Source organism: Calliopsis andreniformis, chromosome 10, assembly GCF_051401765.1.
Source record: "Calliopsis andreniformis isolate RMS-2024a chromosome 10, iyCalAndr_principal, whole genome shotgun sequence".
NCBI classification, from domain to species: domain Eukaryota; kingdom Metazoa; phylum Arthropoda; class Insecta; order Hymenoptera; family Andrenidae; genus Calliopsis; species Calliopsis andreniformis.
The window spans coordinates 12,811,037-12,838,222 of record NC_135071.1 but is presented as its reverse complement, the minus strand read 5'-3'; the positions used below and the strand labels follow the sequence as shown (position 1 = coordinate 12,838,222).

The window sequence follows — 27,186 nt, the reverse complement described above, 5'->3', positions numbered from 1 at the left end:
CAATGGATCTGGAACTAGTTTTGGTTGTTAATGGATAATTGGAAAAGGGAAGACTTTAAATTTTCAAAATTTTAAACCTCCACATTTCTCAATAAAAGGAGATCGACGAAGCAACAATAATTTAGTAATATTTTCTCTCTGTTTTATAAATCTGAACAAAGGGTGATTAAAATTTCATAACTATCGCAAAATTTTTACATGCTCCTATAGTAGAGACCAGAAATGTTCTAGAATATATTTTAAATTCGCTATTTTATCTCTCTTAAATATATTCCCACATTTTCTGTGATCTCTCAATTTTCTTCAAAACCTCAAACTGTTCTTCCTTTCAATTACCTACTTAGGTCTGTATATTCGTTGACTGTCTTTATCAGCCATCTCACAGTTCTTTTCCTATGCAAATTCGAAAATCTGGAGTTAGTACAACATTTTATCTCCCGATCCTGGAACCAGTACTGTCAGATGCGAGCGTAAAAATGCAAGAGGTACATTTCGAATGTGGATTTTCGCTTAACCTCGCGATCATACATTTGAATAAACTCCAGGAGTCATATAGCGTCTTGATTCGAATAGTTTGAACATTTAGGTGACTAGAGACGACTTTAACCGAGGGAAAAGTTCGTCCCAGTGCGTCCTAACCCAGAGCTGGTCGGGAGGACCACGCTGAAGGGGGGAAAGGTATTCGAAGTTGGCGTCTCTGGGAAAATCACATGGTGCAGACCGACAAAGTTAGTCCCGTACGTAAATACGCGCGCAGGAACGTTTATACCAGGGACCAACCTAACCCCAACCATCGCGGAAGAGAGGAACGAAGGCGGTGGAAGCCGTGGCGTGCACCTAGCTCGCTATATCGCGGCTATCTGCGCGATTTTCCTGCCGTGCGACTTGATGGAGTCGGATGTATGGCCGACGCTGGCTATATTCACCGACGGTGTATAGTAATTTCACACGGCGGGGAGGGTGAAGCGAGGACAGGCGCTGCGAAAACGAGAGGACGATGAAAAAGGGAGAGCACGAGGATAGGGACACGAAAGTCGCGTTCCCGCGACTCGTTGCCGAGGCAACCTACTGTTGTAAAGTGCGTTTCAAGTCCTCGGGTAAACTTGACAATCAGTTTATTTAGAATCTTTACCAGACTTGCGGAGGACGCAGTTTAAAATGGGAGGAACTAGAAATTCGCTAGTTTCGTGACGAATATAGAACTTAGGACAGCTAGTGATTAAAGGAGAATGGCTGGGTACAGTTCTAAGCTTCACTCATTTTTCAAATATGCTTAAGTCAATTTTTGCAAACCTACTTAGAGAAACATTATTGCAATAAAATATAAATTTTAATCACAGTTGCTTTGCACAGCTGGTTTAAGTAGTTTGGAGCTTACTTTGGACCAGTATTATCAGATGCCTGGACAAAATGTCTTCCAGTGACGTCGTAAAGTAGAATAATGGAGGTACCGCACGATATTTGACTGCATTGTCTACAGTACCCCTAATCTTCTATTGCACGTCATTGGAAGACTTGTCCTGGCATTTGGCAATACTGCTCTGAACCGAGTTTGAAAACAGCTATTCTTTATCAAATCTTTCCAAACAGTAGAAAATATTTTAGTATAACATTAAACACATCACTTCTCTTCATCCCCATCATTCGTCATACCAAGTGTTCACATCAATTGTCACTAAACCTTGAGAATCACAGAACCTTAATTCGATCCTGACTTACAGTACAGAATTACAAAGTAGTACAAGTACAGAAATTTCGAGTTAGCTCTTTTTGGGGATTCTTTATTCATTGTCTTATCTAAATAAGTGACTTATGGGAACATGTCCATGGTGAAAAGCGAGACGACGTGACCACAGTCCACGCTGAAACATCATAAAATCAGGTGACCTGTCTACTCTGACACTCTCTACACACTCCACAGATTCATAGTAGATGTCTCTAGCTCTCAGCCTTTGCCTACTCTATTCTCGATGATCAGAAAATGCGTTTTCACGGCTAGGGATGGTCCTCGTGGCTCAAGCCGTCTTCGATTCCTCAGATCGAAGGTTCGAAGGCGCAGCCACGTTCGGCCGCCTTTGGCTCTAAGGTCACTAAGGAACGTGGGCGGTCAGCTCACAATTGTTCGCCCGGTGAAACAGGTTTCGCTGAGTAGGCGATGAATTAATTATCCTCGGTACCGTCAAATTTCCAACGTGACAGAGTTTTGGATGGCACGGTAGAGCGTCGGTTATCCGGAGTAATTAGCCGCGCGATGGCCGGGTAATCGAATTTCTCGGATAATCAATGACCTTTTCACCCTTTCATAGGTGTCGTGGGAGGAGCTTGGGCAAAGCGCTGAGTTCAGATCGTTTGATCTACTGAAAATATGTGAATAAATAGTTGGGCACTGCTACTCCATAGTGTCTTATATCTTCATTTTTATTATTGCAGAATTAATATTAGATCATTGTTGTTTTCTTCATATTGTATAATTATCCATTAATTTCGTGTTAATGTCGATTTAATCAAATAAAAATTTAAGTGTTTTAAGGGGTATAGAACTCCCATAATGTGCAATAATGTACAAAATATTAAAAGTAAAGTAAGTTGCCTGAAATAGATTTGTAGTAGTATTTATTTAAAAAAATTGAGTTCACAATTACATCCACAGTTTATTTCTATTTACTAATCAATTTACAAATATTCAAATATCAATGCTTTTGATTTGACACTCATATGAGAAATAATCTGTGTAAGTGTGTGTTATTTGTCATTAATCTAATTCTCTTTCTTTCACTTAAAATTTTAATTTATATAACAGTTTAGATATATTTGGATCTCGCGTTTATAGTTACTCCTACACATATTTAACAAATAGTATTTTTAGCGAGTGTTGCAGTTTTATTGGCCACTACTGTCGACAGTTAAAATTTAGAAGATGAAAAAGTATTTTAGTTCTGTGTCCCTTTTGTTTTATTTTATTCCAATACAGTTGTCTGGAAATCTGTAATAAACTTAAAAGCTTTCAATACATTAAAATTATTAACAGTTTCTGCAAATGTAAAGTGCTATTTTTTGCGCGTGTAACAATTCTAATTGTTAAAAATATCTTTTCGGCCAGACCAGAAGTTGCTGTCACACACAGGAACTTTTGAACAACTCTGGCAACCTTCCGCTTACAAACTAGCTTGCTCTTTGTGCTAACCTAGCGGCCTTCAGTGACAGCCACTTAAACTTAGAAACTTTTATATTACACAATCTTACTGTATAGAAAAATGTACATTGGCGTAGAATTCTATCGAACTTCGTGGAGCTAAAGGAAACCAGACACACTGGTTTCTTCTTAGCTTGGAAAATCCTTATATTAAATTATTAATTGTAGAAATCCACATTTCTTAAATTAATCTTCCCAATTTTCTTCAAATTAATACGACTCTAGCCAACTAATTAAGCTGATTGCTTTAATTATTTATTCTTGCAATTAACCCAAGCGAAGTTCATATCGAATCCACTATGACTTGCATTATTTCGTCTGTCACTGCTATCTCTTGCAAGCAAATGCATTGAAGTCTCTTTAAAACGAATAATTAACGTTATTCAATCCACAAGACGTTGGAGAAGCTTATTCATTGGTTGGCAATCGGACGAAAATTCTCAAAGCGACTCGCGCAGCGTAATCCTATTAATTTTAATCTCGTCGAACGAACTGCAGAGCGGTAATGGCGTGGGGAATTAGATTTTCTCTGGACTATGATAATGGATAATTAATTAGCCTTATATTAGTCACGATCAGTATGGTGCCCCAAGACCGCGAACTATTTCGTTAATAATTATTCTCTTGTCGTTGAGTAGATGCGTTCGTCGCTCTTTGGGGCCACTCGAAAGAGGGATAAGAGCTCCTCACAGGCTACTCGAGGCGGCTCTTCTTTCTTTCTATTTTGCCTATCTGCACATAATTAAACTCGACCACTCGTGCCATCGTAAAAACATGGCTACTTCCTCGCAGATAACAGAATCTGAAAGTTCCGTCTGCGTTCGCACACTAGACGAACGCACCTGCTTTATCTTCATCTTCTTTCCCAAGAGTTCGCCACCAAAACAATCTTTGATCCTTTGTTCTTCGATTAATATACCGCGCAGATTTAAAATCGAGCATGTCCTCGCTACAGCTTCACTGTTGCATACACTACAACTGGAAATTATTCAGAGTGAAAGAGTGTTATTTAAACAGACGAAATTGGGTTATCGTGAGCATAAGTTGGCCTGGAAAATGTGGTCCATGTTATAAACTCGGTGGAGTGCAACACTGTATTGCGTGTTCTCGAATTTTGAACGCGGGATTTGGATATTACTTGTTCTCTTAACGATTTTATGGAGCCATTTTGCTGGCTACTGATGTGGTACTATGTCTAAGAAATACCCTCGTATCAAGTATACAACAGCCGTTTGGTGGCTTGATATTTCCCTGATTCCACGGAATGGCTCTCTTATCGCGGCTGCTTAAGTGTCTCAGCCGGCATTATTTTCCGCGAGAAATTCTCGAATAAACTTGAAGCATGACGGCTCAGTCTATTCTTACCCGCGCGGTCCAGCGAACTCCCCTTGTGTCGTTGTACTTCTCTGAATGAGAAATGTAGAACGGATATAGCATGCATATATCTAAATCGACTCTAATTGTAACATTAGGAGATGCATGTACGTATGCTTGTTAATGCAACAGTCACGAGTTTATTAGGGCGAACATGATATGCACAGTTGCTGCTATTAATATTCGGGTACCTTGGTCCATCCAGGTTTGATGCTTTATACAGAGCGCCTCTGGAACGAGTACTGATTTATATAATTACTAATGCCTTGCAGAGATGAGGAGGCATACCAATTGTTTGTCATCAGTTCTGGAATTGCTGAAAATTGTTTAATCCTTGGAGATCTTTTAAATCTCCCGAACTGGCTTCTATTTAATAACTTTGCTAGGTTCTAGCTGAGGGTACTACTCAAACTTGGATTTTAATTGCTACTTGTGGATAGACACAAGTGGTAGTGGGAGAACGCTACAGTTTGAATTCCACTTTCATTGAAACCTGCAAATGTAGATAGAAATGCCTATACATAAGTTTCAACTGAGGACATGACGTTAACATCACTCTGCGTGCCAAAGTCCACTGAATATAACAACACACATCTAATATCTGTCATATAATTGAATCAGTGAGTTATAGAACAGTACACGCCCAAAAACCACACTTTGAGACATTTGATCCCATTGTGTAGTTCTGTGCATTTCGCATATCTGGACCCCAGAGCCAGAGTATACTGATATTAAGTCCACTTGTTTTCAGTGTAACTTAATCCTCAACTATTGACAGGGAGTCTAGACTTCACGTAATATATTTTCATTATTGCTGTCATTTAAATAAAACTTGGGATTACATGTCACATCTCGTTTCTACATTCCAGTTAACATCATAATAATTTCATAAACCTTCAATATTAATAGATTTCAACCAATCTTCGTATCTTACAATTACCTATTCACAGTTGAAAATTGATTTCAAATTGATTTCGAAATTACTCGCTCAGGACTCACTGTTCCTCGCCTTACTCATTCAATCCTACACCACCAAAATAACCACACAAATGAGAGGACCTCTAACTGAACCTACCATTGTAATTGCCTCTGGTTAAACCTTACGCCACCAGGCGAAGGCTAAAGACTTGAAATTATTTTTACCACGGTGTTCTCTTCGCCTCGTAGCAGAAAGCGTTTAAAATTTCGCTGGCCCCGTCGGCCCAGCGACGAAGCTGCGTGGTACAGTTCCCACGCACCTTTTGCACTCCTCCGTCCTCCTCAGCATGGCCACCATCGGGGTAGCCTGCAAGCACACAGGCATCGTCGGTCCATCGGCCTCGCACGAGAACAAGCCTGCGGAGCGGAGGGACAGAGAGGCTGTCGCGGACGCAGAATCCGAGGAGAGAGAGCCAGCTAGTCGGTGGGATCGAGAGAAAGACGGCGGGAGGTCGTGGGAGAGGGAGAGAGATAAAAAGGCTCTCTCCCACACGGTGGCGCTAAAATAAAATGACCGGCGAGAGGAATGCCGAAGCTCTCTCCTCTGTGCCGCGGAATGGCCTCAAGTGCCTTAGGACGTGGAGCGAGAACCCGCTGAAATCGTACGTAGGTAAAAGAAGTGTCCGAGAAGAAAGAAGGGAAGGCGGAGGAGCGGGTCGTGAGAGGTACACCGACGAATCGAGTTAGATCTGGATAGCAAATACTGCAACGTTGCTCCTTTCCTTCTTTCTTCCACCTTCCTACATGCCCACCTTCCTCGTCCCCTCCAATCCTTTCGCTCTCGACATTTCTTTTGCGTTCCTTCGTCCTATTATTCTCCTTTTGCCCTTCGATTTCCTCTTTCGTACGGTATTTCCAGCCCTCCAAGAGGAAGGGGACGAATGATACGTGGTCCCTGTTCGCGCAGGCAATTTGTTCTTAGTCATCCTCTGAAGGCTGCAGAATGCTTCGCCCTGGTTTACACCGTACTCCATTATTCTTTGATGGCTGCTGTAATACGATTATATTTGTTTTCACTGGAACATCAAACCACCAACTGACTCATCAGTCTGTGTAACGTTTGGATGTTTGCTTGCTCGATGTTTCGATGGTATTCTTAACGCGCTTCCCTAACGGTTAGCGTTGGGAACGTCTTCGAGTTTTGCTGGTCTCGTTGGAGAGCTCGGTTGTTTGAATTTTGAACGTACCGCGAGCTCGATACACACAGGCTGCGCAATATCTAAATTCTAAACTTAGGTGGCTGTCTAGAGCGTCTAGCAACAGGTTCATCCTAGAATTTGCGAATCCACTTCGCAGTGAGATGTTGTATTGTAGCTATTTCATTCGAGAGTTAGTGTGTCAAATCTGCTGAATCCGCTTGGGGTGAATTATGCTGGGGATTGCTGTGATTAAATCCTACTCTATTCGGCTAATCTCTTGCTGCTGTCTCCATTATATTATGGTTCTTTACTTCGCCCGCTTGGGATGAATGTATTCACCTTGTAGCTTTTGAACAACGCTGCAGTATGGTTAAAAGATTCTACGAGAATTAGAAATATTCACGGGCTGAAGAGTATAACAAAATTTTTTCCTGATTATACTAACAATGACATATCGTACTCAAATAAATCCCGATTACTTGGCTAAATGGTCTCGTTAGCATTACTGCCTCGCTTTTACGATCCACGCGCCGTTGCTCTAACTATAAAGTCTTCTCACCCTTGTAATTTCCACTTACCTCGAGGAACTTGTTACTGTTACTGCGATACTTTTACGATTGATGTGCCCTTGCGATAACTACGAAATTTTCCTCTGTGCAAGATCTTTAGGTCTTTATATCTGGCGGTAATACGGGATACGTTTTACTAGTACCTGTTCTCTTATATACCACAGATTCACACAAGCTGATGATTCGCAAAACTGTCGTAAACGGCAGAGGAAAATGTGTTTCATGGTCACAAAGATAAAGTTTGCAAGCATTCGTTAATTTATCGATAGGTACAGAAAAACAATCATTACTATTTCCTGTAACCGTTTTTGTACCTGAAACCCATAGTTGGGCAGTAATTGATTCTTTTACGATTACATCTGTAATCGATTATTGAAAATAATTACGTGTTTAAGTATACAGGGTGGGCCATGAAACGTAATCAGCTTAAATTATTCTACTGGTTCGATGGGAAATTTTTTAGTTAATATAACATGGTTCAATGGAAGCCTTAAGATGATTGTAATAAATTTGTTGTCAACCCTTTTTTCCCCCAGAGTTTGCAAGATCACCTTCAGTTTTTTGTAGGTAAACCTCTAATTTTTCTACACCCATCATTTAGCGGATACTGAGACGAATTCAGCAACCATCATAAGTATTTTTTTTTGAACCTAAAACGACTAAAGAAAACTCTTAGAAGAATTTTGCAAAATTCTACTAAAGAGAATTCGCAAGCCACGCTCTTGTATACTTCCCAGAGCTGTTAATGTATTGATATTAATTGTTCAATAACGCCAGTAGATATTATCAGTTAGTAGACACCATTTTGAACATTGTTTCAACTAAAACAAATAATATTTTTAAAATATTTCTTTGGTTCAGATAAAGCTGACCACATATCGTGATCCACCCTGTATAAGAAACCAAGTATACTCATTTTGCCTTGCACCACTTGCAACCACAGATACGAAAGAAAGAGTGAGAAAAATAAAAAAATGATTTCTCACGATTACTCGTTACCAGCTACCAAGTCGATTCTACCATAACGAGCAATTGATTATCTGCTTCATTTCATGTCAGTCACATTTCACTCTAATCGCTAATCGGATTACGTTTTGCCCAGCTCTGCTGGAACTTGGCCATTTGCGTCCGTGTGACGAATTTAATCGAACCGATGACGGTTTTGCTTGCAGAGACCGTGACGATGCTCGCCAGACAGTCGGAGAACAAAACCCTAACCCTCTTCGACCAAGTGTATCGGACGATGGCGGTCTCGAGCAAGCCCTCGATAAAAGCGTTGTACCAGGCGATGGTCGATTACGTGTCGTATCAGAACACGTCGGACGGCTCGGAGCAGCCTCTGATACGGGAGATGCTCCAGGAACGGTTCATCGAGTTCTTCAAGAAACTGTTCCCGATCGCGTACCACAACGCGGTGAACCCCCACCAGAGCGAGCAGGACTTCACGGAGAAGTTCAAGACCTGCCTGTACGAGACGATGGACGAAATCGAGCCGTTCGGCACGATACCGAAGCAGATCTCGACGTCTGTGAGCAAGAGCCTCGAGGCGACCCGTTTGCTCGTCCAGGCGTTGACTCTCGGCAAAACGGTCCTGGACACTGCCGACAGCGTTCTCTTTTCCGATAGCAGTCCACAGCAGGAAGCCTGCTACGGTGCGTTGCTCAGGATGACCTATTGTCCCAGGTGCAAGGGGATTGGTCCCGCTGTCAGCCCCTGCAGCGGATTCTGCACTAATGTCATGAGGTGAGCACGATGCATCCGACTATCCTAATTACTGAGACCTCACCAATCTATTCACCCTGGGCTTTGTTCATTTTCGATCGCATTAGTCATCGTGACGTCTCATGGCTCTTTGGGAATCGTTGCTTTGCGATCTTGGGAATGGTAGAAGGTCACTGTCTCTTCTTGCCTGATTCTTGAAATAGCGTGAAATCTCGATTAATTGAGCGTCAATTACTCGGAGTTTATTTTGTTCAGTATTTATTCGGTATAATAGAAATGAGAGTAAAATAGAACATTGAGAATTCAGGTACGATTTAATAGTAGTTTACTGGAAATAATGAAATTATTTTACCAGAAGTTCTCGTTAGGCTTTTCAATGATTTAAGAAGGGTTCTTAATACTGATAGCTAATCAACTATTTTATGGTTACACAGTTAACGTTTTCTTTAAAAAGTTCTCACAGTCATAATTCTTTCATCGCCTTCAACTTTTCTGAACTCTTGGCAAAATTAAATTTGCACAGAAGTTTACAAGTTCATTAAAGTTATAGTCTTCAGAAGTGAATAAAGCTTGTTTGTTGAAAATTCCAGTTGCTGAAAGAACTATAGTCTTTCTAACTCATGAAGCACAGTAAAGTAGCGTAATTTTAATTTCCATGTTGTGAACAGTGTGTTCCATTAAACTTAGGATATAGAAAAAGTTAGAATTTTGTATATAAACATTTACTAATTTAACTGAATAAGTGGTTAATTAACGTACATATAACTGTACATAATATAACTTAGCCTCAAAATTACGTGCAAAGAAATTTAAAAATAACTCAATAAAGTTTTAATCAATAATTACCTACATGCTTTTTTCGTTGAATTTGGTAATTCTAATTTCTTTTTTAATATCTACTTGCTATGTTTCACGTGAAGTATAAAATACATGTTGCAAAGTATGATAATTCTGATACCTATTTTCAATAAAAGTAAATATTTAAATAGAGACGAGAATTTAAAGAGACTATAGAATTGCGTGTTTCGAGAGTCAAGAGGAACAAAAATAATTCTTCACGAGTAACTAGGCAAAATGAAGTAGAGACGAGCAAATTTGTTGAAATTCATAAGATGTGAATCGTAAATACCCGCAAACAGTCTGATCGATCGATTTCCGGATTCCTGAGGTTAGGGTGATTCTTTTGCGGTTAATTTATTGCGTACGCGTACTCGACCGACGAAACCACTGAAATCGCTCACTCGGCGTCTAAATATACCAAAGGCACGTGGGTGTGAACCAAAATGCGTTTTGGGTCTGAACCACTTGGTATTGTGGATGATTCGCGGCTGATCCATTTCACCTTTAATCCCTTCGCTATTTTCCCGCTAACTGATGGTTCCTATGCTGCTAGTATTGCCTGAATGAACTAGAAACACGATTTCCATTCGCATTATATCTAGGTATCTACTATTTGCAATTAGTAGATGCTAAATCATAGAAAAAATTCATGATGTAGTTTTTGATTTCTGAAGATTTTCGCACTTTTTGTTGAAGCTCATCTTCTATATTAAATCCGCTTTAGTAGATGACTCATCTCGTGTAACAACCTCTTCGTTGTTCGTCATTACTACCATAAACCCATCATCAATTTAATCAATTGTGTATAAGTAATCAGAATTATATAGGACCAATTCTATTAATCAGACTGGCGATGAGTTCATGATACAAATTATTTTTAAGTCCAGTGTCCATCATCAAAACAGAGGAATACGTGACGTAATGTATACATATAAATCAGATATAATCGCATCTGTAAACAAGCCAATTCCAGAGCTCATTTATTTAATTTTGTTTGCAGCACATTGCTCTTTTTTATTATAGTAAGGTAAAAATATGTGCAAAAATATACTATGCATATAAGGGGGCTAGACTAATTCTAGGCTAGACGCTCATTTTTTAAAAGAAGTTAGTAGACTGATTTGAACTCAATTTTTGCGCATACATTTACTCTATTTGGAGTACTTTAAACAATACAAAGCAGTTTACTGATTTCTTCGAAAAAGAAATTCCTAAAAAAGGCTTAAAAATTGACTCTCTAGATCAGAATACATCCTTAAGTACTTAATATTGCTTTCTTAGTATAGTTTGATATATTATCCAAATTCAAGAAGAAATATCAGGCATTTCATGTATCAAGAAAAAAGCAAAACAACGAAAAATCAATCATTCTATTATACATATGCCTCTCTGAAAATCATGCAACCCTTGTTTGAAGAATTTTTTGGCCCAGCAAATAATTCACGAATTATTTCAACATTTGAACTCATCGTGTTACGAGACTCACCCTGTACATCTCTCTACATGTTTATTTTCAATCTACGAAAGTATGTTAACTGCTTAATAAATATTATTATCGTCATCATTATCAAAATAATCTGATTGCAGAGGCTGTCTGACCGAGCCAGCGTCAGAACTGGACCTCGCCTGGTCGGGCTATGTGGAAACGGTCGAGAGGCTTGTCGTGGCAGTGGACGGTCATAACGATCCGCTGGGTCTGAATGCCGAGAAAGCTATCAGGCAATTGGACAGTAGAATTTCGGACGCCATTATGTACGCGATGGGGAATGGACCTGTGCTGGAGGAGATGGTGAGTAGCTCTGAAAGACTCCCAACTGGTATCGACATAAAATCAGATTAGTGTCTCACATGAACGTTAAATTTCTACTGAAGGTATTGATTAGGTACAGAGTAATTTTCCTTCTCTGTTTTCTATTTTTTGAGGAAGAAAAAGATTTAAGAAAACACTGTGATTTCAAATAATAATGGACGATTCTGCCTGTTCTGGGTATTCAAATGTTTGCACTTTAGAATGTGTAATCGTGGTAAGCAGAATGTGGACCACAAGGTTCTTTGGATTCTATTATTCACTTTAAATGCTTCTCTCGACAAGAACATGTTTTTACACTGAGGTTTTTTAGCGTACTTAAATCTTCGCTCGTGACACCATGGGAGGAGCTTAATTTCCACAATAGTTTCTTTCGAAAAGGTTTGTTAAAATTTTGCATACAAAGTCTGGTGTTAAAATTTATTCCATTCGAATTATAATAGTTTTCAAATTGAGTAAAAAGGAAAAGAGTTTTTGGAGTCGCTAAAAAAGATTTGCACAGGAAAGTTTAGAATTCGTTCCATATTTTAGGACGATTATTCGAAATGTAACCTAGTGACTATAAGACAGTTGAGTATCAAAATATTCGAATAGTTTCACCCTAGTTCTAACCCTACACCTGATTTCTGCCATCCCCAGCGTCTGAATATTTCATTCGCGGAGACATTTGCATCGTTATACTTTCAAAGTAGCCTATGCTCGGTCTCCCAGCCTGACGACTTTACATTTATACTCTTTTATATTGTTGATACTCTATAATTACGTGAGTGTTTTATGCGCGACGGTACACAGCTGATAATCATCCTAATAATTATCCCGATCGATAGAGCATTCACCTTCTGTAGAACATTTTCGCGTGGGAATACGGTACAAGTCACGTTCCTTTTCACTGTTTTTTTCTTTTTCCTTTAATACAGACCCGTTTGTCATCGAACCTAATTGCTTAAACGAGGTTTCATTCATAGCTTTGATTAAACGGGCAGACTGAAACGTACGAGCCTGCAATTTGCAGCTAAATGCGTTCAGTTTCTTATTTTCTTCGAGACCTGCATTTAAATTGACAGAAATATGATCGCTGTGTTTCGTCAAACTTTCACGAGGTATCGTCCTTGTTTCAAACGCAGTGTAATTAAAATTGAAGTTGAAATTCAAAGTGATATTCTGTCTATGCGCGACTAAAAAAATTTTGAAATTTAGTATTCCTGAAGGAACTTGAAACAGATTGCTAGGTAGCGAAACTTCAAAGTTCAAACGCTTTGATGTTCAAGTAATTTGTAACTCGAACGAAAAATCTGTGGGAAATTCTGCTTTGAAGCTCGAATAAAAAGAGTTACATGGCTCTTTGAGTGGTGCAAATAATAATAATAATAATATAATAGTATTAATAATAACAAAATATTAATAAACCACAACCCTTCGTTGGTACTTACTGGTACATGTATCTTAAACATCCAATATTGGGACATTTACCATAGCTATTTGAAACGACAAAATTTCACTTGAGAGTCGAACAACATGAAAGTCAAATTCCATCCTGGAACAGATTATGTTCGAACTTCGAGGTTCCACTGTATATGGAGACAAATCTGGCGATAACGTGGCAGAGCGAAAAATTTTTCAGCGTGCCTTGAGAGAATAAATGGCACCGCTTCTGGCGACTATTCCACTCGATTTCTTGGGCATCGCCGAGGAATTCCTTCGATCCTATTCATCCTTTTGTTTGCCCCTCGAATCGCATCGCGGCTGCACATCTACCTGCGAGACTTGTGCGTGGTATATTCTTGTTTTCATTGTTATTGATATTAGAGTCGGCCAGCGAGGAGCCCCCGAAACGACGAGCTTATTATGCCGCGCATTCTGTACGTATTTCCATAAATTCGCTTTTTATTTGGGAGAGGGAAACGGGTCGAGCCAATTTGCGGGGGAGACGATATATCAAAGTGCACGCGGATTACGGCCTGTTAATATAAATGATTGCGAGAAGTTTGTGGGAACTTGCTCCTTAATCTTGAATTTAGGAAGGCTGCGCGATATAGGCGTGAGTGCTCGTATCGCGATCCCGAGTTCCGAAACGATGCATTTCGAGAGGTCGTAATTGTCGACTTATGCGGAGTACCCTATAATTTATACGAATTTCCGGCCCGCCATCCGCTCAGAGACTCTTATATCCAAACTTATATCGTAGAATATTTGAAACGCAGGGATGTTCGGTAATTGAAAAATTTCAGATAAGATCCCCAGCGTTTTCTAATGTTCCTCATTGGAAACTTATGGTCTTAAGGTCTGGGTAGTATCAGGACTAAAATAGTTTTTAAAAAATCGATTGAAGAGGTTTCGAGAAAAAATACTTTTCCTCTTACTGATACAGTGGAGCCTAGATAACTCGAACCTCTTTAATCCGAAAATTTTGTTCGCTTCTTTCTGTTCCGCTGCGAAAATCTCTAAAACTTACTTTAACTCGAATTATTTACCACACATTTAGGTGCACTCTTTAACTCTATAACTCGAATTTAAAATAACTAAATCTCTGCAAGTCGAAGTTTACCTCTATAGCTTGAACTTATAGGTATCTGTCCTAATTTGATAAAAATGTATGAATTCTGGGAAACATAAGATGATACATGCCGTGTCTCTATACATATCATTGCAAGCTGGTATTTTATCATAAATCAAATACATAATTCCCAGCATCGTCTTAAACTGTCGCCTTCGCCTTTACGATGGCTAAAATTCTGAGTAAAATGAGTTTCAAGAGAAAACTTAAGACGCTAATACTTTCCAAGTTAAGATTTAATTTTTCTCTCTTTAAGTTATTACAATCAGCAAACTATTAACTCTACTGCAAACCCTCTGTAAGTCCAATTTTCATATCACAGCCTATTAATTATTTCTGTTTCTCCTTTAAACACGCTTTCTCGCTGCCATAATTCAAATATTGTCGATGTCCAGTCACAGATATGTCCTGCAGGGGTGGTTAAACGAACTGTAAATTAAAAACTTCGATAAGACTCTGTGCTTCTGGATGCATGACTGTGGAGTTCACAAAGGAGTTCTGAAAACTTAGATTAGAATGTTTCAGTCGGTCACAAAATCACGTAAGCGGTTGCAATCTGCTGTAAATGCACGGTTAGACGTATTCAACGAGTGTGCAACGCGACATGCAATGCTGGTTTGCGCTTGATACAGACTGCTCAAAGGCTTTACACGCTACACTATATTTTCTCGAGATTTAGAGACGTCTACGAAAGCATGTACTCTGATGTCTTTACTCAAGAAGTGCGCAGTTGTGAATATTGTTCAGGACGTGGAATCATGTGTCGATTTCGATTACCCCTTCATGTGCGTTCAATCGAAAACAATTACTATACTTTTGTCGGGATATAATTACAATTGGAATTTAATTTATATTTTGTCTTCATTATTGTCAGTGCATGTTGTGGTATTCTACGTCGAAATAATTGGGTTTCTTCTTTTTAGTCTTCTTTCTATTCCTAAAGATTTGTTCTGTTTTCCATAACGAGTCTCTTTCTATTTCATAATGGGTCCCTTTTTATACAGTAGCTGCGTACTATGTAAAAAAGAGAATTATTTAAAGGAAATCGTGTAAAAATTGATGTACAAGTGGCAAGTTGCAATTGATAAGTCAATATTTCTACGACTTTATTTGTACGAAGAGACCCAGATATAAGGTAACGTGTACAGTTGTTGACCCTTATCCTAAAAAAGTAATGAATGTGATGTCTACTTAGGAAAAGGGTCATTAATTGTGTGAGGGTCAACAAGTGCACGTTACCCCACTCAGATGACTAATTTTATCTTTAATTATCTGAAAAAAGTTGAAATCCTATGGACTCGAAACCTCACAAAAAATCACTCATACTACAAAGAGAAACCTTCTGAAAGTTTTCTTCCGCTACAGAAAGAAATAGCAAAAAAATGCACTTCGTTATTCATCACTTAAATGGCACACATACTCAAGCACATCACGCAAATTTCAATTATTCTTGTACTGTGTCGATCTTAGCCAAGATTTCAAATCTTTTCACGTTTAGCTAATAATCTCTTCAATTATAAAAATATGTTGCTGTCCATTGAAAGTGCGCGCGCCGAGTGAAAAAGCGAACACGGAGAACGCGTGATATTGGCAAAAAGTTTAAACACCTTATTCAAGCAGGTGGCGGTAATATAGAAGGAAATACAATCTCGGGGACATGTTTGACGCGCGCAGCATTTCTCAAATTCTTTAGCAGTGTTGTTAGGTTTGTTACAGGTGTAAGTATGTCGTGCGTTAAACGGTGTACGCGCGTGAAAACGTATCACACGCTCGTTGCACTCATCGCCGCGTCTCAGTTATTTCTCGCGTCGTTACCTCTTTTGATATCTTTTATCATACAGGCTGCGTGTCGTGGCGCGTGTGCCATTAAAATTTATGAAATGCGAATCGCCGCAGACAGCGTGGCTGCATAACTCGCGGTATTAACCGAACTCGAACTTCTTTGGGAGCATGATCGACTAATGACTTAATGAAATAATGAATTGAAACGGAAGAATGAGCACGGGAAGGACCACGTTCTTTGTGATGGCCAATTATTTTGTGTGTTACCCCTTCACTGGGGTCACGGTGGTTATAAGTGCTTCTTCACTTTTAATATTTGTTCTGAAGTACTTGTAGATAATATTCGATTGAAAAGTTGTGAATAGTTTGGGTATTGTTATGAATTGTTTTTGAGATTGAAATTATGGTGATTCTATTGTATTATGTTATAATACTGACAGTATAATAGTTAAGGGTAATTAATAAGGATAATTCAGGGTTAAGGGTATTAGTAAGTGGTGTTAAGAGTAATTATAAAAGTGGTCTAAAAAGAAAAGTTATTCAATGTTTTGGTACGATTTTTCTCAAATATAATATAATGGAGGAGCATTTGGAAATACAATTTGATATATATATTTTTATTGTTACTTATAGTTATGTTCAAGGATTTGTTTTAGAATTGACAAAAAAAAGAAAAAATCTAATATTTTTTTGACATATATGATTCTTTATATTTATTATTAATTGTGAAACTAGTCTGTGTTGGTTGAGATATTAAAATCCATGTCTCTCAGAACTTGTTATTAAATCTTAGAATTTTAGAAATATTTAGAAAAATATTGTATTTCACAAGAAATAGTTAATAATTTAATATACATCATCGCATGCCTAACACAGGCATCGTAGAATTAAAATATAAATTACTTCAAGTTTCTTGAAAATGAAATAATAAAATAAATATACGTCGTTTCAAACAATTAGAATAAAAGTAGTACAACATACGAAACACGTTTACATGAATGAAAATGCTTCATTAAAAAGTAGCAAGAGATCGATGGTTCGCTGGCAAAACTGTTCTTATCGTGTTCATAAATCCTCAGACGAATCGTTGACACAGAAATAAATGACTGTCAGACGGTTACACGATCTGCATTTTTCCGTGGTATAAAAATGGGTGATGAATGGATCTCGTTTTGAGTCAGATATATTCCAAAAGGGAAATAAAGTAAAAAATGGGAGGAAACACAGAAGGGGAAAGTTACAGTGGAGGAACCAGTTTGTCTGTCCATCGAGGGGCGTATTCTACTGCGAGAAATTCCTGCGAGTTTGGCAAATCTACTAGCAGAATTTAATACTATTACATTTGTATCGAATAAATATCCGTCTAAGATAATTATCCCAGTAAATTCATCTTAACCAATATTTCATTAATCACAATAATTATTTGCTGTTCATAATGGATTATTCTATTAATTTATTCAAATAATATATCGCTGCTTATTGGAAATGATTATCCGAATAATAAATTCAAAATCACTTAAATTATGATACGATTAATCAGAGTAATGCTTTGCTGCAACGATTTTGAAGAAATATTTACCTCAAATAATTATTCGAATAAGTTTCTAACAATGAAGTATCTCATTCGAGCGACAGTCATTCATCAGCCTAAGTCACTCGACTAAATTCTTCAACCGAAAGTGTATTCGATTGCGAAAAACAGAAATTCCTGGATTATTTTTGTCATTCGTCATCCGAAAAAAATGTTACCCATTTCTACCCAGGAATGTAATCACTGTTTGGAGCGAACGTCGATCCGAATTCGACAGCAGAGAAAATCTTATCGAGACATTCTCGTGATGCAGAAGTGTCTGTCAGTCTTCGTGTTCCCTGACGCGACTGTTTCGCGGTGAATGATCGAAATGGGAAATGCATGCAGGTCTCTTGAATAGAGGAAAAAAAGAGAGACTACGAGTGGCTAAGAGCGGGATGAATAGACACTATAAATTCTGATGCGCGCTATAAATTTCGCTGCGTATGATCATCTAGCTCTGCGTGCCTCATCGGTTCGCGTGTTGCGCTCGCGATAGGCGAATGACACCGTCGTAACAATGTACTTTGAACGACTGGTATCGTGGAGGTGGCGAGAAGGAACGACTCGCGGGACGACAGGCTTTATAATGCACAGGCCGATTTATAAGAGCGTTTTACATCGTAGGGTATCCGTGTGCTAAAACAAGCGAAACATGTTAGTCGAAGATTGCTCGTTTTACCACAACCTCTGAGTTACTCTACTTTTGGATACATAAGAGATCCACTTCTGCTTTTTCTGGTAATTGAGGGGTATTACTAATTTCAACGCTGAATACTTCTTTTGGACGGGATTCACACTTGGAAGACATTGTCCAAACGAAATTACCTGTGGCAGGTGTACGTGTAGGCTTTTAAGATGCGAGACCATTTATTTTAATGGCTAGTCATTAAAAGGTTTTTTCTTCCTGCTGTAAATGAATGATAACGGTCATTAAACTATATCTGTTCTTAATGTGGTACCTGCTGTGTTTTACGTTAGTATTAAACGATTAATTAAGTATCTTCTTTTTTTTTTATTATATTAGCATGTACCTACATTGAATATCTTTATTGTACTAATTGTGAGGATGTATCGTAACCTGAGTATAAAGTTACAGATTCGAGTATAGTATTTATAGATGCAATATTTGTGCAAAAGAGAGTTAAAGGATATAATTTGATATTATCATTATTGTGGTCAGTCAGTGAAGAATATTCATTTTACAGGTAATTAGTTCGAAGAAATCTTACGACAGTTTCATGGACTTCTTTTGTCTGAATAATAAACTTCTCTTACTACTAGTAACATAGTTACTCCATAACTAGATTACTAATCCAGTTTCTTGTAGCGTTATAGCGTGAAATTGCAACAGTGATAAAAAAGTAATGTAAAAGTAGCTTGAAGTGTGTCTCAGACCGAATTTAGTGTTGCAGACTAGCAACACAGGTTACATTTGCAACCTCGTTAGGAGCTGTTGCGTACTATTGGCCAATTGGAAGTCCAAAGTTCTAAAACTGTAGTCCCTGAAGCAAATGACTGATTATAGCAATGGTTAAAACAACCCAGATCTGATGTTCAGTTCCAGTTGATGGAATATAGTCACAAGAAAGATCCAGCAGTATTTATCGATAAAATTGATTAGTCCTCACCTATCTCGACAGGAATCAATGAACCAACAAGGGTGCACCACAAGGTACGATTCACCGATTTTGATGATACTTGATTGATTTGTAGAGACACATATTCAAAAATATGTAATTAATTTTTTAAAATTTAATTCTGTTTCTACACACCCGTGCAATAACGAGTAGCTTTCACCTGTGCACTGGAGGATTAAAAGGACACTACAACGTTAGTTGAGATTTGAGAAACAAATTAATAGTAGTCTACTAAAAATTAGTCGTCAGGAGAATATTTCAGGTTTGAGTCCAGTACAATAATGTCTCGATATAACCTCACGCCTTGAAATCAGTTAGATCCTTATATACTGAGAATTTCATAGAAAGGAACTTAATACTATTTTATGTACCAATTGAACTCCACTTCTCAATTGCGAGGGTTAGGTACAGTGAAAGAAGTAGTTTTAGGAAAACATGAAAATACCATCCAGCTCTGTACTAATCTGCACCAACACTAATCTAGTCCAGCCAGTTAGCTAAGGTTCTACTATATTTGACAACATTTGATGGAATTGACGCGCCTGGTCATCGATATTTCCAACCTTGATCCGAGTGTCGCGTATCGTCTAGGAATACCATCGACACAAGAGCTGCTGATTTATTCTAGAAGGCAACCGAGGGAATAGCGTCATCCAGGTCGCTCGGGGAATAGTGGTACTTGAACGACTTATACGCTTCGCCGAGCGAGACTAACGATAGATTAGCATTTTCATCAGTATCCAACGCTTAGAAACTCATCAGGCCGCTGCGTGACCATAAACCCGCGGGCATTCCCTTCCTCCATTATATAATACGCGAGCCTGAATCCTATTTACTTCTAATACAGCCATTCCCTGGATCTGCGCGTTTTCCACGGCTCCATTCACTGCTTGAATAGCCAGCATCCACCAGCGAAAGCAATTCCGCGATATTAGAAGGTTTTCGGTAGCTGATTAAATTGGAATACCTGACTAGAGGCACGTTTTCGGGAGTATCAGCGCATCCTTTCCCCTTTTCTCGTCCTTCGTGTATATTTAGCCGAAGCTGTTCCTGTTTCTTTACTGAATAGCTCGCCCTTTCATAGCCTGCATCGAATTCCTTTTCTTCTACCCTCTCTGCGAGCTGGCCTTTTGTTTTATTAAATTATTGCCTGGTGGAGGGCTGCTTTCTGAGAGGAGATTTGAATAATAGAATTCTTGACTTTTCGTTCTTCGTTTCTTTGCAAATATCAAGAAAAGTTAGGTTCGTTAGAAGACAAGAAGAATTGTAATTTTAATTTTGAAACTGAGCAGAAAATACGAAGACAACGTTTTGGACTCTGAATTACAGTCTGCATATGTAGAAGTAATGCTTTAAGATATTTCGAACGTAGTGAATAGGTTTTTTCATCGATAACGTTTTCAGTTCTAAGAAAGAACACTTTGATAGGAGGATGAGGCAACTGAAGTACTTAAGAAACGTTTAGTGGTAATGCTGTTGAAGGAAACTAATCTTCATTTAATTCACGCCATTTAGGGACCACTCATGTTAATGTCTCCAACATCTGCTACCGTCAAGATGTAACACTTAAATACATCGTTAGTATTCACGTTATTCAAATAGTACAAATATGCATGTTCATATACTCTGAAAATTTTCCACGTGGCATTCGTGACCTTTCTTCGTTAGAATGAAATTTAATAGCAATACCATCAATCATATCTATAATTTTCATTCTACGTGTCAGTTAGCTTCTAATGAAACTATAAAACTATTTTTTAATGACATTACAGAGAGATTTTTGAGTTCACAATTTTCAAGTTTGGACATAAATTAAATAATGTGAGGTCTTTTATTCTTATAATCGATAGAGTGTTACCTCACTAAATTAGACATAATTGAGACATAATTGGAACGTAATTGAGAGTAATATCAGACAGTAGATGAGTGTAAAGGTTTAATAGGAACTATTTAAGAGACAATACTGGGTTATAAATTGGGATTAGAAACGTAGCCTGTCAGACTTTTCGAAACTTCTGTATATTCATCTCCGAGTAATCTTCCACTATGAAATTTATGTAATTCCAGTCCCACTTTAAAATACAGAAATCTCTGCACCCAGAGGTATTATGCAAAAGAATCCTTTTATTACCCATTGTCTTCTCATCTTCTTAAAACAGCTGATTACTTCTTCACCTTTGAACCTAATCTGCAGCGCTAATAAATTGCATTGGTCAATCATGGAAATGTGAAACACCGAAGCAAAATCTAAAGACATCGAAAAGGTCATCGACTCTTATCTCTCGGTCTTCACAATCCCAACACTTAAAATCCGCCTAATACAGCAAAACTATGAGTAACTAAATATCATCGTGTGGATTTCTTTCCCAACCAAGCATGTTAATGTCTCAGTTACGTGCACGCAGATGTCCTATACATCCATTCCCCGACGCTGAAGAGTCCCAATTCAAGAGTTTCTCCGATTTAGGACACTTGTTCCATTTTCCTTGGTCGCAACTTGTGCGCCTCGCGTTGAAAGCTCTTCGCCTTGACGGGAAACGATCTTATTTGCCGAGACAATACCATTTGATGCTCGCGGGAGTGCAACCTAAGTATCGAATCTAGCTAACCTCCTCGTTTCCCGTCTCCTCGGCCACTTGGTCCCTTTTGCTTCGCCTCCACCTCCCCGTCCTCTTCTTCGAGCTCAGTTTGCTCGGTCGAAGTAGGCGCCAGCGTGTGGAACGCAATTAAAAGTTTCTCGCAGCGGAACATCGGCGCAGAAACGAAGACAGGACCGATTCTCATTCAGAAGAGAAATTCCTGCTTGTCCCGTGGGCACAATAACTCTTCGATTTGTTAGGGGATCCATTCTTCCGGTTGCTTAAAAGGTTCGGCGCATTTTTCGTTGCGAACTGATGGAGTCTGAGCTGTATCGTAAAATGAAAGCAATCCTGAATCGTTTTACAAGCCTATTATTATTGAAAGCCGTGGAGGTTCTGGTGAAGTTAAAAGGCGAAATTTAATTTAGTAAAGTTTAAACGCTCTTTTTTAGGAGAAAAGTTTATAAAACTTTTGATAAGTTGAAGTTTCTTTTTTTTGAGAAACGTTAAAAGCTTTCCTCAGTAGTTTCCCTACGTTTTAATAATTTTGTTAATTATTGAAGTGCGATATTTTCGAAGTGTATCTCCGAAAATTGATCGTTTTAAACTGTCTAGGCTGGATGTAGCAAATTAATTCACTAGAAGACGAGTATCGATCGCGTCTCGCAGTGGGAACGATAGTTGCGGCTCTAACGCCCAGAAGAATCCTTACGATGAATAGCTTTCCTAATTGGTCGAAATCTCTCTATAGGGAAATATTACTGCCCATTTTCTGGCCCTTTTGAACGTCCAAAAACTCGATAATTGATGGACCGCTTTTACGTGATTTTTATTTTACATTCACTTCATAAGGAAAAATTGTTGAACGCTGCAAATTGTAATTTACGTTGCAAACTTCAAATTCGACGGTGATTTTTCAAGATTCGTTCTCATAAATGTAGTATCAATTTTACTTTGATTGCTAATATACTGTACCCAAATTACTTGACATTACCATTAATTTAAGGTAATTTTACACGTTCGACTGAAACCTTAAACAGTTTAAATCTATCGAGAACAGGTCGTGAACTATGGTTGAAAATAGGTACATCAATCGGTGCCATTAAAGGAGCTAAATCTGCTTAAACATTGTAAATAATTGAGTTAGTACAGGTAACTTCTCTGATACCCAGACACTTCGATAATTTATTTTTGGCTCGAGTGAAATTCTGCGATAGGTGTAACGCTATTAAATATCTGCAATTGGTATTCACCTGAGAGTACAGTTTCTGTTTTCGACGTATATTGGCGTTTCAAGTTTTCAGCTTCAATAATGACTAATGGATCTGAGCCTTCCTGAACTCTTATTTTTGACTGAAAAGAAATTTTCTTTCTGGAAATATAAGTTCCATATTCTTGTCTCAATTAAGGTCTTAATCTTTTTGAAAATGTGATATAAAACGCTTCTATCTCTCAGCCACAGATACACCAATGCGGTTTTTTGGCCAGTCAGGTTGCAGAACGCTTGGAATTGTTAGGCTGCTCTTGCATACCTGGTCGGAGCCCACGCCCAGGGGGTCTCATGGGTCTTCTCGAATCCAAGAAATAATTCCCCATGGATCGTGAGCGCATTCTGCTTGCATTACGTGTCTGCATTCCGCGTGGCCTTTGGCCCAGGGATTGGACTCTTACAGAAATCTCTGTTCCAAATTACGTTTCTATCTTCACGGTTAACTTCGATGCTCGAATTTTTGTGTAATTAGCAATAGTTCACGAGTTCGAAGATCATTATTCAATAATGCAAACTTCCTTTTAATTTCCATTCTATAAATGAAGTTTTTGATGCAACAAATGGGGGACACGAAAACAGTGTTATAACTTCAATGAGGAGAAAGGTTATTAAATATTCCTATCTGTTCTAGATACGATTCTAAATTCAATTCTATATTAGCTCCATCTTGGTTCTATATTAGTTCCACCAGTCCTGTAAGATAAGTGACATGTTTCATTAAAATTGAATGCATGACCTGTTTGATGTCTACGAGACAGAATTTATATCTCTGGAAAAAGTAGATTGAATTAAGTGAACCTTTTCCTTTAAATGTGAATACCGTAATATTCAATTTCATAATACTAATTTGAGATTCAAAACTCTGAGCGTCAATATTTGGAAAACAGAAATACCGCTCCTCAAAGTGTTCCCATGATATGAATTCATAGTTTACTGGCTAGGTAATCCTTATCGTACCAAGATTGGATCGTCCAGGAACTCCAATACTACTCGAATAAGAGAGACCTTAAATTCACAAATTTCCAAATATTCAGATTTTCATATATTAAAATCTTTAAAGTCTTTCTATACATAGAATATTTCTATAATCTAACGCTAGAACGAAGAGTTTGAACATCTACTTTAATAAACATAATTATTCAAAATATCTTGTTAACTGTTAATTTTTCGGACATATACTCCTAATACTCTTTCTACGTAGAATACCAAGGAGAATCGATGTAGGTATCCACTTAAAAAAATGTCAATGACCTTCACACGAAGGCTACCCCTCCACCTAGGGAAAAACGATTTATAGTCCTTTAGAAGCCATTCATCTTACCCCTCTAACATTTTTTCTAACTTCAACCAAAATAAAGATATAGCTCGTTACAATTACGTGAGCCACCCCGTATATTTGCTTTCATTCCCCGTTTCCAATTCCAGAAACTCTGCATTCAAACCTCGAATAATTCCTTTTTATATGATAAGTGTCAATAGCGAGGGATACGTGTCCAAGATAGCTAATGGTACTTCGCTATGGTCTTATCAGAAACGTGGGCGAGAGCGTTGAAGCTCATTTACTTAAAATAATATCGAGCTGCAGCGAATCTGGCGACGAGCTTATAACGAGTGAACACTGTATATCAGTTCTCGATCATCGCGACGGCCCCACCCTGTTGAGGGGCCTCAGAGGTCGTTAAGGTAGCACCTTAACGGCCCTTTTACGAAAAGACGCCCGAGGTGGTGTTCTCGCGGCCCCGTGTCTCTCATTATTATTCACCCCGCGTCCTCTGAGCTACTCTGTCTGTGTATGTTCGCGTCTACCTGTCTGCGATCGGTTCAGCTCCTCGCAGTTCCTGTCGTTACTCAGTCTTCTTGGTGGCAGATGTTCACTCTTGTTAATCCTTGCGAAAATTCAATCAGTCCTCGTTGCTCTACGAACGTACACTTTTTTGCGGGTATCTTTAACACAGACGGTTCTTTTTGTGAATGTGAGATCTCAACTTTCTGCCTTGCTACTGGTTCTTAGAATTAAACTGCTTGGGCCAAAGTAAATGTGGGTAAGGAAAAAGGTTGGGCTCAGATAGGCTGTTATCAATGGCTTAAATAAATTAATGATTGATGATATGCTGAGGGTAGTAGCTAGTCATCCATTAATGATGAAGATCGAATGGTGGACTTGTGTGTCGCGATCAGAGATGCATTTAATATCGTAAGATAACCTCGTTTGTGTAGTGTGGCGTTTTTACATTCGTTTGACAGACTTTTCTAATCGTAAGGTTCAGAAATGATTGATGCTTTAATAGATGCTGAACTGGACACTTGTATAACTGCAGAATATCTGAGAGCTCTTCTGCTCACGCCTCTTGTCCTTGTTGGTTTCTTGCACGTTCATGGATGTATCTACTAGTTCGTATGAAGATCAAATCTAGCTGTGACATTGTTATTTATAAATTTTTTCTACTAATTATACCTTATCAGTTTTCGTAATTATTTTAAAGGCAGCATCACGTTTGAAATGTCACGGTGAAGAATAGATGATGAGGATTTGTACACTGATAGCCAATTTCGATAGATTATTATCGTATTTTCCCTTGAATAATTTTATTATTAAATGAAATGTCAGCGTGGGAGCATTTTCACCCTCTCTATCAATGACAAGTGTAATCAAGTTATGTAACCTAATAAAATTGCCCACTCAAATCAGAGTGGCATGGAAGAACATTTCAGAATAATTTGATAAAGTATCATGGAAATGATTTTCATGGTCAGTGAATCTAGTGTCACCAGAGAATTTATTCACGATGATTGCTCTCATTTTCAGATTTATTATTCAGGGGTTACATTTACTTAGAGATCCACAGGCACTTACACGTTCTCGAACGTGTAAAACAAAAACTAACAGTGAAATGTTGTGAAATGTTTTACCACAAAAAATATATCTTTTGACTATATTATTCATAAAGAAATATTATTAACTAGAAGAGATATTGCTGTCGATATTAAACGCTTTTTCTTTAAAATATTTGTAGATGGACAGTCCAAACCATGGATCTAAAAATAAAAAACCGAATGGATGTTTAAAATAGATAAAATATAGAAGTTTCTAATGATCTCACTTTTCAAAATTTTATTTATAGTTCGATATTTGAAAAAACAAAAACGATATTTTCTTCGAAATTCCATACTGCAACTTCATACGATCGCTATTTTGTAACAAAATGTAAAATTAAAAAGAGATCCTCAAGGACTTCTAAATTTTATTAAATAGTCTTTTTAAGTAAATTCTCAAACTTGTAAGTTTCTTGCAAGTCTCTAAGTGATGTGACCCTTGAATCTCTTGAAGATCACGTGCGTGATAATCGCGGGCACTTATAGCATTACGAAAAAATCACTTGCTATGAGATTAAAATGCAAGGTAACAGGTTAGATACAACTATCTTAACCTTTCAGTAGTGGCTCGACCTGACCCGGAAGCTAGACTTATCACAAGGTTCACAGTCCTTTATCCCTGTTTCACTGAGTACTTTCATCGTAAAATTGTCTCTGATTACAACCGTGATTCAACTGGATCGATTACCAGGTCGAAAGGTATGCAAAGCATTGTGTGTACGAATGGCATTGCCTATAGACCTCATTTCCTGTACCCTCGATCGCACCCAGAGACTTCTATAGTCGCTTTTCTTGAGCGTTCCGGTAATTGGACAAGCGAGAAAGGAGCCATTGTCTCTTTTTATCCACGGTCGCAGCAAAGGAATCATAATCCCTCATTATTATTCCTAGTGTTTCTTCCCTTCTCTTCCTTCCTCCCGCTGACTTTTGCTTCTTTCGTTCCTCATCCACTCTTATCTCCATACAATGCGAAGGTCCTCGGTGCTACCTTGCCTCCCCTATTCTCTTCGTCCTCCCAGACTTTGACTTCTGAGCCTCGTCTGAGACTTCTATCAGTGCCATTGGATTTATCGACGACAGTGGCGAATCTGGATCGTGTCAATTTGGGGAATTTTTAAGATTAGCTTTAGTAGTTAGCTGGATTTGAGAGAATCAAAGGCTACAGGAGATGTAAGATGTTTGTGAAAGCTGAGTTTTCTTGGTAAATACAACTGGTAGTGTTTTCTCATTTTGTCTGATTAGAGAATGGAGAAGTACTATCTGTGTCCCTCGAGAAGTCTCCTGAAAAGCATTAG

At 38.3% G+C, this 27,186-nt stretch overlaps 1 protein-coding gene across 1 annotated transcript in view; it reads left to right on the top strand.

Annotated features, from left to right (window-relative positions):
- The window catches only part of Dally (division abnormally delayed protein), a 132,419-nt gene that overhangs the window by 30,377 nt on the left and 74,856 nt on the right, over positions 1-27,186 (top strand). Inside the window, exons 3-4 of the mRNA XM_076388153.1 lie at positions 8,426-8,996; positions 11,403-11,604. Of these exons, the coding sequence (XP_076244268.1) occupies positions 8,426-8,996; positions 11,403-11,604 (773 nt within the window). The remainder of the gene's footprint in view (positions 1-8,425; positions 8,997-11,402; positions 11,605-27,186) is intronic.